Source organism: Daucus carota, chromosome 9, assembly GCF_001625215.2.
Source record: "Daucus carota subsp. sativus chromosome 9, DH1 v3.0, whole genome shotgun sequence".
Lineage (NCBI taxonomy): Eukaryota > Viridiplantae > Streptophyta > Magnoliopsida > Apiales > Apiaceae > Daucus > Daucus carota.
In genome coordinates, this window is record NC_030389.2 from 11055398 (window position 1) to 11069184 (window position 13787).

The window sequence follows — 13787 nt, forward strand, 5'->3', positions numbered from 1 at the left end:
AATATAGTTAAGCATGGATTGGATCGGATCGTTAACAGATCGGATTTGACTATATCCATTATTTATCGGATCGGATCATTATCGGATCAGATTCTTAGCAGATCGGATTTTTTTAACAAGGATCCGTATCCATTTATTTAACCACGAATCAGATCGGATATCCGATCCATTTACCGGCCCAGTCATAATGTAATAGCAAATGATTCAAAAAAAAAGAAAATACAATTCACCAATAAGGTAATAAGGTTTTTTTTTTTTTTTAAACGTAGGAACCCGCAGCCGCTACCTTTCGAGTGCGCACTTGGTAAACCCACGAGCTCACGCAATAGCCTGCAAACTACGTGAACCAAGGTAAACCGCCGCACTTAAAACGACAGGCTCGACAGGCTCTGATCCAGGAGGCATAATCATAAATTCTGCTCTCTTCGAGAGTCGAACTTGTGACCAAGGGAATATTATGTCCCCTCTTTAACTAGCTGAACCAACCCGTGCGGTAATAAGGTTCTTCATGTCACTTTAAAACATTAATTAAAATACACGGTCAAAATTTATAACATAAAACTCTTTCGATGGTCATGAAATGCCGGTGCTGATACAAATATATGTCCCGTTCATAGGCCGGCGTTTTCATTTTATTTTTTCAAACTTTTTCAAGTTTTCTATAAAATACTATAAACATAAACTCAAAATGTTTTTTAGAAAAAAACGTACCCTTTTATTTTTTTTCCCGTACAAACATGATTTCATATATTTGTTATAATTATAAAATTATGATATTATATTTGAAATATTATTTATCAAATTCGTGATTTATGGGAAAACCCAAAACTGACCAAGGTTACTTAACATCAAACTCGAGTCAAATACACAGTCACACATTTCAACTACTTCTTCGCCGGTCTATCTAGAATCTTCTTTGGTTTTTACAAAACCCCTTCTGCTTTCTTTTGGGATCCAAACCCAGATAGTGTATTGTTGATAACTGGTAAGAATCATACTTAAAATTCATTATTTGATACTTTTTTGATTAAATTTGTAGTTTCTGAGCTGAATTGAAGTGGGGTTTTTGTACAGATTTGGAAAATGGAGCAAGTGCATGAGGAACATCAAGATCAACATCAATCAGCTGGTACCCTTTCATTTTTTATACTTAAAGTTCGGTTTTTTGATTAAATTTGTCGATTGTAATATGTTATCTAAACACCCTTTTCACTAGTGATCAACAAAGTTTTGCAGAATATAGAATTAATTATGCCCTTGTAGGATGCTAATATATATGTGTATGTATCTTGAGTAATGCAGGCTTTGAAGTTTGATAGGAATTGGTTATGAAATAGGTTCCTGGTTTTGTATTGTAATGTTTAAATGAAATAGGGAATTAAAGACTAATAATGATTGGTTTGTGAGGTGATCATATTTGGATCCCTTATATTTTTGGTGATGTGCGAAAAAGATTCAATTTTTGGTTTGCGGATGATACGTGGCTTGTTTCCCCATCTTGTGGTAATTTGTTTCGTATGCAAATATTAAAACAAAACGTGTGTTTTGTGATTTACATTTTTGTCCAGTCTGTGCTGTTGTCGTCATATGCACGTATATGATTCTACTGTCAGTTATATTGAACCCGTTGTCACCAGGATAACATGGTAAGATTGCGCGCATAACATCACTCTGGGCATTTAAGGGCCCTCGAAAAAGTCTACATTTCTTATTTTGTTTTGAAATGTCTCTACCTGCTTTCCATTTCACCGCCTGATATTTCTACAAGTTATTAACTTCATCCTTCATATTTTGTGTTTCTGTCAAGCATATTTATACATCTTTCTTGAATTATAAATATAACCTCCCTTTTTATAGATCCATCTCACATCAATAAATCGACCCCTTCTGTCAATAGGTAGTTTTTGAAAAGTTTCTTTTGAAGTAGATAAGTTGAATGCAGAGTGCGGCCCATAATAATTTCAGATAGGGCTTACAGGAATTTACCATTTTGGCTGTAATTTACCAACTGAAATATTGCTCATCTCTGCCCAAGATTTCCATATTACAATTCCATTTTTGTCAAAGTGGTGGAGTGATCTTCGTCAGATGCAGTATTTACTCTGACTATCCCAGGCCTAACTTGTCATATGAGTAATTAGGTATACTTGCATGAGAATTACAGGGTTTGGCATGCTGGTAGTACCGATGGGCAGTTTACGCACATTCTTGTTAAGGGTTTTGCTACTGACCTTAGTAATTTGCCTCCCCAACTGCTATTATGTTTCCTTTTTTCTGTCATTATGACTTGACATTGATATAGTAAATTTTAGTAGAGTCTAATATTTAACAGAAAAATATTGGAATCAAAAAATGTGTGTATATTAGATGATTTCTGAAACATCAATTACGAATTGTTAGCTTTAGAGAAATAAATATTTGCTGATTTTAATATTCCAGTTCAAGATGGTGAACCTGAAATTGTAACTGAAGGGGCCTCTTTTGTGCATGGAGAACCTCCACAAGATGGCAGTGGCCCTCCAAAAGTTGATTCCCAAGTGGAAGTCCTCCATGAGAAAGTGACCAAGCAGGTTATCAAGGAAGGCCATGGTCAGAAGCCATCAAAATATTCGACATGCTTTGGTAAGCCCATCCTCTACTTAAAGCATGTTTATGAACTTACAGCGGATATAGTAAATTTGCAATCCTCCGTTACTGTTAGGAATCTATGTAACTAAAGTACCTATTATTTAGGACAAGGATGAGTAGACACAATGTAAAAAGACAATTAGGTAATCTTTTTGGAACAGAATAATTTAGTATTTGAAATTTAATTGCTTGCTTCTTTACAAATCAAACCCAAAAGAAGTGAGATAATACTTAAAGCATGCTTTATTAATTTACAGGGAATATAGTAAATTTGCAATTCTCCGTTACTGTTAGGAAACTATGTCATTGAGGTACATATTATGTAGGACAAGGATGAGTGGACACAATGTAAAAGACAATTGGGTGATCTGTTACTACTAAATCATTAACATCTCGACCTTCTGAAGCAGATTAATTTAGTGTTGCAATTTAAATTTCTTGTTATCTTACAAATCAAATTAAAAGAAGTGAGAGATAAGAAAACATATCTAATAATGAAGAAGCAACCATGACAATACCCTGAGCTCTATGTATTGGACCAACAATGATGCTACTTTCTTTTCCTTTCTTTGGTAATTGCTACTGCTTCTTTGAAGACTATGATCAATAAACTTCTTTTTATGTGTAATGCCTGCTTTTAAAAATAATAACCATGACAATACCCTGAGCTCTATGTATTGGACCGACAATGATGCTACTTTCTTTTCCTTTCTTTGGTAATTGCCACTGCTTCTTTGAAGACTATGATCAACAAACTTCTTTTTATGTGTAATGCCTGCTTTTGAAAATTATAACCATTTTAGAATTTTCTTTCTCCCACCTTGTAGTATTTTACCCATGCAAGGCGATATTTTCATAATTAACTCTTGAAATTAAACCATAGTCATTATTTTTTAATGGGACGTGTGTAGCTTAACATGGAAAGGAAGTGGAAGTCCCGCGTAATGATCTTCTTTTAAGTTGATCTATCAGTAACTCAATGAAATCTGCTTTAACTTTAGCCCAATCTCATAATGGGGTGATAGATCACACCCAAATGTTTAACAAGCTGTAAAATCTTAACTAAGTTACAAATTCATCAAAATTGTGAGTCAAGTTCTAATCATCCACAAATATCTCTACTATATTTTTGTTTTTTTCACAAGTCAAATATCTACTATATTGATTACCCCACATCAGCAGAGAATCAGTTGACTGACGTCTTAGCTTAATAAACTGTATTGTTGTTTATAGTGCACTATAGAGCCTGGACTGAAATCACCCAGCACAAGTTTGAAGACACTTGGCATGAACAACAATTACTTGAGCTGATCCTAGGCAAAGGTACCACAAAATTTTCTTTGTTTCATATTACATCTTGTATCACGCAAAGTTTCTTTGTTTCAATATACTGCTTATCGAACTTCATGATCATCATGAATCGCAAAATTGGAGTTTCAATTTTATCACTACACAACGTGTTCTGTGACATAATGCATAATTTTGGCAGGTTAACATCATTTGAGATAGATATTAGGTAAAAGTCTAAAATAAACTTTGATGTCTTGCAACAGAGAAAAAAGAAATGACAGGATTAGCAATTGGTGTGTCCAACATGAAATCTGGCGAACGTGCTCTTTTACATGTGGGTTGGGAATTAGGATATGGAAAAGAAGGAAACTTCTCCTTCCCAAATGTTCCTCCCATGGCCGATATCATATATGAAGTTGAGCTCATTGGATTTGACGAAGTCAAAGAAGTGAGTTGCGTTGAATGGCTTCCTACGATATATTTTTTTCCAGTATCTTAATTGGACTTTATCGTGTTCTGATGTTATAAAAACTAAACCTTAATGTTTTTAGGGTAAGGCTCGTAGTGACATGACAGTAGAAGAGCGAATTAGTTCTGCGGATAGAAGAAAAATGGATGGCAATGCTTTATTTAAAGAGGAAAAACTGGAGGAGGCTATCCAACAATATGAAATGGTTAAGAGCCCTTGTTATTTTTTGTAAATTTTAATTGAAGGATGTATTGAAGAAGCATAGTAACACTTTACTGTTTTATTTTCTTATGAGACTTTAGGCCATAGCGTATATGGGTGATGACTTTATGTTCCAGTTGTTCGGCAAATACCAGGACATGGCTATGGCAGTGAAAAACCCTTGTCACCTAAACATGGCAGCATGTATGATAAAGCTTAAGCGTTATGAAGAAGCTATCGAGCATTGCAGCATTGTACGTATGAAGTTCCATTGCATCATATTATTGTGTTTTAGTGCTAATCATTTATAAGTTCGGAAGTATTTTGAACTTGTTTGGGATATCCAAATATATGACATCTCCTTTACAAGCTTCAGAAAGGATTAGATTTGTTACTTTAGACATTTTTGAAGGTTTAACCTGTTGGCTTTGTTGATCACTAAAAACATAAAGGTTTCAAAACTGTTCACTTTAGATACATAAATTATACTTATGTTATACATTCTGAACATTTTGATCAAAATTGTATATTAATCCTCTAATGCTTACTACTCTATAACAATGTGCATATGCATTTATGTGGACGTGTTTTTGACGCAAGTTATATTGCTGGCAAAAATGCATATCCATTTGATGTTTCCCTTTAACTTCTTTTAATTGTGTTGGCATGTTGTAGGTATTGGCCGAGGACAAGGAGAATGTAAAAGCACTGTTTAGGCGAGGAAAGGCTAAAGCAGAACTTGGACAGACTGATGCAGCTCGAGAAGACTTCCTTAAGGCAGGAAAATATGCTCCTGGTGACAAAGCAATAGCAAAGGAGTTAAGATTGCTTGCTGAGCATGACAAGGCTGTGTATAGTAAGCAAAAGGAGCTTTACAAAGGATTGTTTGGACCACCGCCACAGCCTAAACCGAAGAACACTAATAGGCTAATCCTACTTTGGCAATGGCTTGTAGCATTTTTGTATCGCCTTTTCAGACGGGAAAGACAAAAGACGGACTAAAGTACCGTTGCGGCAGGTAGACTTGTTCTTTATGTATTCTTATTGTACTCCTGAGATAACTACAACAATACAATAGTCTTCTTTACAGCATACCAAAATGTTGTCTGGCAATGCTACTGCTATAACTTTCTGAATAGCATCATAAATCATTATATTTGCAGGGACTAAAATTCTTTCTTGCTTCTGATTTTCCAGTATGATTCTCATGTTCTCGTCTTGTTCCCCCTATATCATTAATTTGATCGAATTAATCACTTGCTTTCTGTTGCAATATTGTGGATTTGTAGGTGTTATCTGTTTTGTGATATAACCTTCTTGAAAACCTTGGGCTTTTGAGGGCACCAACATAATAACATGGTTGATATTATGGGATTGGGCTGATTTCCATAATTTGCAAGTGTTTTGGCAACCAACATAATATGGGCTTGTGTCTCTCAAATATGTCTTATGTCTCTTATTACTGCCTGCATCAATAAAATAAACAAAAAGATTTCTTATTGCTGGTGGGTTGTAATGTCCTGCTTAAAAATTTGGGAGAAAATACGGGCCATCTTCAATATATATAAACCGTGTTGCACCCCATCGAGAACTATCTTATACAGGGTACATCAGAGAACCCCTGTCTATACATATAAAATACATGTAATTTATCAATTTTTTAATTAGTCTCAAACAATACAGTTTCATCATCTTACTCTAACAAAATTATCGAAAATTAATCATAATAATTCAACTGTTCTACTGTCGAACCATATTTGTCCAGAGTGATTCTGTAAACAGAACCAAATTCAACAATCACAAATTTTTGCCTAAGTTTAAGTGTTAAATTATTTGTGCATGTTAGGTATGATTTACTATTATAAATTAGAATCAAATTTTATATGTAGGTATGATTAATTTTAAAATTATTTATGAAATTTTAATGTAGAATCAAGTAATTCTTCATGGGATTTCATATAAGATGGTTCTCTATGGAACGATGACTATACTTATATAAATTTATTAAAAGTTTGGAAAATAAAAAAATTACATGGTAAGAGGCAGTGATTTTCTTACATTTATCGAATATCCTCGTAAAAAAAAATGGGCATCTGTCCTACGTATAATTAACATTATGCAAAAATTACTGTAACAGAGAGCAGCAAAGCACATGCACAGAATCAGATTTTTGTCTCATCAATATTCAGTACCTGACGCCTTATCTTCTTCCCCCTTCACCTTTAATTTTGTATATTTCGTCATCATGCCCATGGAACCTTTTAATTAACGGTTTAAAATGATTTCGATATTCAATCAGAAAAATATTTATTTGAGTAAAAAGTTACGCGTTTTAGTTTATCCATGAGGAAAATTAATTTAAAGATTTCTGAACTGTTAGTGTTTTATTATCTGGATCCCTGAAATAAAGATTCTAATATCCGGATCATTTATTTTTTTCAATTTTCTTATTTGAGTTAATTGAGATCCTAACGGATGTTGGAATCTCGATGACGTGGCAAGTCTCTTTACATGTGTAATTTAGTATGTGATAAAAAAACTAATAGACAGTAAATTAAGACACATAAAAACATGAGTTAAAACATAGATATAATAAATTAAAATAAGCATTTAGACTGACATAAGTACAAGTCGGGAACAAGAGGCGATTCAGAGTTTTCAAGAGCGCAATTAGGGTTCTTAAACCAATTAGGAATTTTCTTAATTGAAGATTTATACCAGGGTTTAAGGTATGAAATTCTTAGTGATATTGCTTTACATACTCTATTTAATCTTTTACTCGTTAATCGTATGTATAATCATGTCTAATCTTGCCGATAGATTCTAATGTAACTTTACATTTTCATCACGCGGGTGAATTCGCATTCACGAATGAGGTTAAATACTACAAAAGAGGTAAGGTTGAACATGTTTATAATCAAAGGTTAGATGTATTGTCAATGCCGATGTTTGATGATTATGTGCGGACTGAACTTGAATACGATGATTCTAAGATATATTGGCATAAATCTGGTTGTCTTTTTAATGAGGTTAATTGCAAATCATTATAGGATGCTAAGAGTTTAATGGAAATGTGTGCTTATGGTCTTAGTGCTGGTAGGTTGTCTGAGTTTATTTTAACAAGTTTAATACTTATTCATGCGTATTGAATCTGAGTTTGTTTTATGATTTTTGACAAGGATTAAAACATGCAATTGATCATTTACTACCAAGAGCAGAGCATAGGTGTTGTGCAAGGCATATCTATGCTAATTGGAGAAAAAACCATCCAAGCACAGCTCTTAAAAACTTCTTCTGGATGGCTGCCAAATCAATAACAGTTGAGGAGTTCAACTTGCATATGGATCAAATTAAAGGTATCTCCCCCCTCGCACATCCAGACTTGTTAAAAACAGAACCAAAATTATGGAGTAGAGCTTTTTCCGATACATTAACCAAATGTGACATGGTTGACAATAATTTATCAGAGTGTTTTAATAGTTGGATTCTGGAGGCAAGATACAATCCTATTCTTGAATTGTTAGATGAAATTAAATTACAGGTGATGGAGATGATTTATCAGAAAAGAGATTGGATGTTTGGTATTGAATTTGAGTTATGTCCTAAAATAATTACTAAGTTAAATTATAACATTGAAGGAACTAGAATTTTGCAAATCTACTTGGACTAGAGGTAATGAATGTGAGGTCAGGGACATTGATGGGAGACAATGGGTGGTTGACATGGTAGGTAAGAAGTGTACTTGTAGGAGATGGGAATTGAATGGCATTCCATGTACACATGGATGTCAAGCCTTATTTAGCATGAATGAAAAACCTGAAGACAAAGTGGATCCTTGTTACCTCAAAAGTTCATATGTCAAAGCCTATTCTCATCAACTTAGACCTATGAATGAGTCATTGTATTGGTCTAAAACAGGTTACCCAAATATACTTCCTCCAAAGGCAAGAAGGATGCCTGGCAGGCCTAAGAAAAACAGGAGGAAAGAGCAAGTTTAACAGGGAGCTGGCCACAAGTTAAGTAAGAAAACAGTGCTCCTTAGATGTAGCTAGTGCTTAAAGGCTGGACATAATAAAGCAACCTGCAAAGCTACTGCAGAGGAAATAACAGAGATACAGAGGTCTGCAATGGATGCAAAGAAAGCTCAAAGTGAGGCAGCAAGGGCAAAAACAACAATAAATGTAAGTACTTCATCAGAGTTGCATTTCAATACTTTATGCTTGATTATTGTTGCCAAATAAAACACTAAATACATGCTATATTTGTAGAGGAGCAAAAAGGCAACAAGTCAAGAAAAAGAAAGCTGCAACTTAGCCACAAACTGCAGCTCCAGGAGAACCACAAATCAAGAGAAAGAGAGGCAGATCAGCAAAAAACTAAAAAATCTGAAGTCTTGCCTCCACCACCTTCATTGCCTCCTCCTAGTGTTGGTGTTTATATTTGTCAAGACGAAGTACCTAACAACAATTGGCCTAACATTTAGAGTCTCACGCTCACAACCAAGTGCCCAAAATCCAAAAATCAATGCCAATCAACACTGTGCAAGCCAGCCATGAAATCAGCCTTGAAATCAAGTCATGGCGAGATTTTTGAAGTACTTTTGAATGTATTAAAAACATATTTCCTCTTCAAGGTCATCTAAGCACTTTTGAATTTTATTTTACTCTTTAGATCAAGTATTTTGGCATGTAACTTGAAAACAGATTGTGATATTTTCATATTAAGTATTTTGGATCTTTTGTAATCGATGAAAGTTTGGTGTAGATTTCTTACAGGTTCATACAATTTTAAGTTTAGCATACATTATTTCAACGCTTGTATTTTGTTTAAATAAATTATGGAAAAAGGTAGGAACAATTACAAGCATAAACTTGCTACAAACACAGAATTACTAATAGTTTAGAACCTGTAAAATAAAATTCATATAAACGTGTAAAGAGACTTGCCACGTCATCGAGATTTTAACGTCCGTTAGAATCTCAGTTAACGGAAGGACTCAAATAAGAAAATTGAAAACATAAGTGACTCAGATATTGGAATCTTTATTTCAGGGAAGGCCATCCTCATATTCGGAAAGATTTCCATCACATCCTCCTCATCCAAAGCACGAAGCCCCTGTTGACCCCTTTGAATGGTAGGACCGCCCTGTTGCAACCACTTAACACTCCCATCCGAAACTTCGGATTTTGTCATTTTCAAGGACGCGCGGTTGCTTCTCCCCTAACGACGGGACCAGAGCCGAAGCCACGGTCCCTTCGGAAACCGGTCCTTTCTCCCCTACATGAGTACCGTTGTAGCTTTCCTCCTCGTCGCTTTCTCCCTTCAACGCCCGCCTCTAAGCTAAGAACAATATCCTTACCTTGGTCGTCCAACAACACTGAAACAAGAAACGATCATAAGTACAAAGCTATCGCTTGACCATCCTCCCACAAACACAATTAACAAACTTAGCATAATAAATGAAATCACTATAACCCATGTCTCTTGAACTTACAATTATGAGAAATTTGAGAAGACACGGTACGAAAATGACATTTGGACCAGAAGCCCTTCGGCTTCCCTCCTACAAACTTTTCAGCCTCTAACACCTCCACATCCTAATCTTCCAACTTCTCGGATCTCTTAACACCCCCTAAAACCCCATCAGGGATACGATACCTTGGTAAGTACCCTAAGTCTCCGCCCCTAAACATCACATGCGACTCGTGCCACCCCTTATTCATGGTAGGCACCTCCACTAGAATACCCCCAAACTCTTACCCACCCAATGCAGTTCAAAAAGAGGATAATAATCCCGCGACGCCTGCAACCGATGTAAAGACCAAAACAAGGACAAAGTCGGCTCCAAACCCAACTCTGTACACCTAGCTGTGAAAGATCATATTTTCCGAATGGTGTTCAGCCCCAAATGCCCCAAAAGCTAACCTCATATTAACGAACAAAGTATGAACGAACCTATGCAAAGGCAACTGTAGGCCTGCCCTGAAGTGTTCCAAGAGGATTCCCACCCACATATCTCCGTCTTGGTGATATATTTTCTCACCCACTTCTGACAACCTCACCTCATAAGCATCAGGGATCTATAAAGCCGCTTTTATCACTAAGAAGTAAACCAGATCAAAATTTCAAGGCTTATTTATGTGCTTTTGTGACAGTCCAGGAATCCGGGGGTCTGGATTCTGACGTCACCACACAAAACCCATTTTTTAAAACACTTTGAAAACCTGTATTTTTTTTTTCTTTTAAAAGATAATGAAAATCCAAAAGAATTTAAAACCGGAAAATATTTGAAAGAGAACATAAATCGAATGATTTCAAAACCTGAATTTCAAACTTGAAAGCCATAATAGGAAAATTTCAAGAGAACATTTAAACTTTAATAAATGATTCGAAAGAGAACATTTTAACCCCCAAAACAACAGGATCGCATCCAGGTTACAGTATTGAAATTAGAATCTACCACTATTATTACACAACATCTCTTACCAAATCAGATCATCTTCGATAAGAAGAATCACTGTCCACTATTCCAGCTATGACTTACACTTGAATCCCTATAGCACAGCTCTAGCTTGCACCAACCTCATCAACTTTCCTGAACACTCCTCGACCACTGGATCCTCAACTCTGTCTCCTCGCCTAGCATTAGCCTTATCCACAATCTCAATCAATCATCTCATCTTTAAGCCTTTCTGAAATGGTTAGAAAGGAATAGCAAGGGTGAGCAACAATGCTCAGCAAGTAATAATAAACAATGATAGTTCTGAAATGATATAACAGAAGTTCACGAGTTCAAGATATAAAAGGATTCAACCTGAGTTCACGAGTTTAGGTATTGTATAAGAAAATCACACTACCTTGCAGCAATTGAATACTGAGGAATTCAATCTTTCCAAAAGAATTATTGAATTGGACTATCATATTTTAATGAAAACCAAGGTTAGGCAGCTGATCAGTTCCGCACTAACCCCGAGCAGGCCCCGCCATGCTCTATCACTGGATCCAAGGCACTCATTGGCCTAACATGACCACGAATCTGGTCCACAGGTTTATATAAAAACAATAATCCAATTCTCTAATTCAATTCAACAAACCAACGTATATCAATAGAACAACATCACAATCATTATCAATAACAGAATATTCCAAACAAACTTTTAAGAATCATCTTTTTATAAATCAAAATTCAAGAAGTCCTTAACTATTCAGTATCCTCCATCATCGGCTAAGTTAACGAGCCTGATAATGGTGGGTTGAATAATCAAGAAGATCCCAATTCATTCAAAGCTCTAACTATCACTGAGCAACACATGCTTCAATGACAATCTGAACTTCGAATTAATTAGTAACACGGAAATTCTTTAGAAACTTGAAGAATAGAAAGAATAGATCCGAACACATGCACTTTTAAATATAGAAATGAAACGTACGAATTCTTGCAACAGATACCCAAGGAATGGATCAGAATATTTGCAATATATCCAAGAGAAGGGTTTAGGATACTTGCAACACATATAAAAAGAATGGATCAGAATATGCAATATATCCAAAAGCAGGGTGCAGGATACTTGCCTTAAATCTGACTCCAGTCTCACATCTCAATCTCATCTTTCCACTTTCACAATCTATGCATCTCATAGTCTCTAGACCATCTCTGGCTATACTCTATCTACCGTACATCTTCGCTTCGCTTACTCGATTCATCCCTTATTCGCTTTGCAATACCACGTGACTTTCTGAACGTCTTCGGGCATACACGTCTCGTCCAAATCCTGTTGAATCTGCATATAAACGGATGATTAAACTTGATTCTACGCGTCGATAGCTTCGTTTTGACTATTCATACGCCTCCATCGGATTCCAATAACACCTTCAAATCTTCGTTTGATTATGAAGAACACGAAGAACACCGCTCGGTTTCTCTCGGTATTCGTGCAGAGAAACTGGTGAAATGATTTTACGGGCGAAAATAAGCTCTAGAAAGGTCTATTTATATTTACAAATAATTGGTACCCCTTTGGATCGTTTATGACATGAAAATACGTATTTAATAGCTTTATATAATAAAACGGGGTCCAATCGGTACTGGTTTTCGAGATAATCATCAAAACGGGGCTTTTTAACTCAATTATTGGTCTGCGGGTCCCATTGCAATTATTACATGATAAGGATGAAGAAAATATCTCGTTTCACGTTTATCGAGACAAACTGGATAATTATCGACAATTTTAGTACCCGAAAAACTCCGCCGGACCGACTCCAGGGAAAACCGTACTCCGGATCGAAAAAGTCAAAACACGAAAAATGTCCGGAATATTCAAATTAGGCTAGAGGTGAGTTTTGTTGAAACTTCCGGGAAGAAAATTTGCTACCTCGTTACGAGTGGACGGTTTTACGGAAGTCAAATAATTAATAAATAAATATAAATATACACAATTAAATCCGTAACTCGATTATAAAATCATCTAACATTCCATAAATCGATATGAAAATATCCAAATAAATTATATTTTCTCCTGAGCATATAGAAATTGAAATCTCGCGAATACGAACACATACGAGCATTCAGCTCAATAAACTAGATAACACAAAATTCACAAAAATTCATATATTAATCATATAATATTAATAATTAATCATAACTAATTAACAAATAAATTCACCAATACCACTTAATCACATAACACACATATATTCACATAATATTCATTCAGAATTTTCAAAACAATATATGAAAATCCGTTTTGAAATTACAATTATTTATTAATAACACAATAACCCGGGGTTTAAATATAAACCTTTGAAAACTCATTAAACTGGAATAAAATATTAAATCTTATTCCTTTCTTTTTAAGAAAATCCTTTATAATATTAATAAAAATATTTTTAAAAATCCGGGTTATTACAATCTACCCTCCTTATAGGGATTCCGTCCTCGGAATCAGAAAAAGAAGGAGGACGCATAATTTGTAAAATCCATATCAATCCACACAACAAGTATAATCATGTAAAACTTTCACATAGTCACTTCACTTTTCAATTAAAGTCAACAATAATATTTAGACAAATAGATTTATAATAATCAATTCTAAATTTAATAATATGGGATATTACATTCTACCCCCCTTATAAGGATTCTGTCCTCAGAATCCGCGATGAGAACTAAAACATATCACTTATAAGATTCCACTATACGCTT

The 13787-nt window shown here is 35.0% G+C and overlaps 1 protein-coding gene and 2 long non-coding RNA genes across 4 annotated transcripts; 2 read left to right on the top strand and 1 right to left on the bottom strand.

Moving 5' to 3' along the window:
• Positions 1 to 840: 840 nt before the first annotated feature.
• LOC108200479 (peptidyl-prolyl cis-trans isomerase FKBP42) lies at positions 841 to 5784 on the top strand. 2 transcript variants are annotated; one of them, XM_017368647.2, is made up of 8 exons: positions 841 to 985; positions 1075 to 1129; positions 2440 to 2622; positions 3862 to 3951; positions 4182 to 4366; positions 4470 to 4592; positions 4690 to 4842; positions 5264 to 5784. In XM_017368647.2, the coding sequence occupies exons 2-8, from the start codon at positions 1084 to 1086 to the stop codon at positions 5588 to 5590; spliced, it is 1107 nt and encodes a 368-aa protein (XP_017224136.1). In that variant the 5' UTR covers positions 841 to 985; positions 1075 to 1083; the 3' UTR covers positions 5591 to 5784. The 2 variants fall into 2 exon arrangements, with proteins under 2 accessions (XP_017224136.1, XP_063940901.1); XM_064084831.1 differs by having other exon boundaries at positions 876 to 961; positions 1072 to 1129.
• A 1449-nt stretch (positions 5785 to 7233) lies between these two features.
• Positions 7234 to 9363, top strand: LOC135149384 (uncharacterized). The gene is made up of 3 exons (XR_010287855.1): positions 7234 to 7944; positions 8507 to 8769; positions 8857 to 9363. It is a non-coding gene; the product is annotated as an uncharacterized LOC135149384 (long non-coding RNA).
• Positions 9364 to 10952: 1589 nt separating this feature from the next.
• Positions 10953 to 13245, bottom strand: LOC135149183 (uncharacterized). Its single transcript, XR_010287386.1, has 2 exons — positions 12161 to 13245; positions 10953 to 11280 (listed from the first exon to the last, which is right to left on the bottom strand). It is a non-coding gene; the product is annotated as an uncharacterized LOC135149183 (long non-coding RNA).
• Positions 13246 to 13787: the final 542 nt, after the last annotated feature.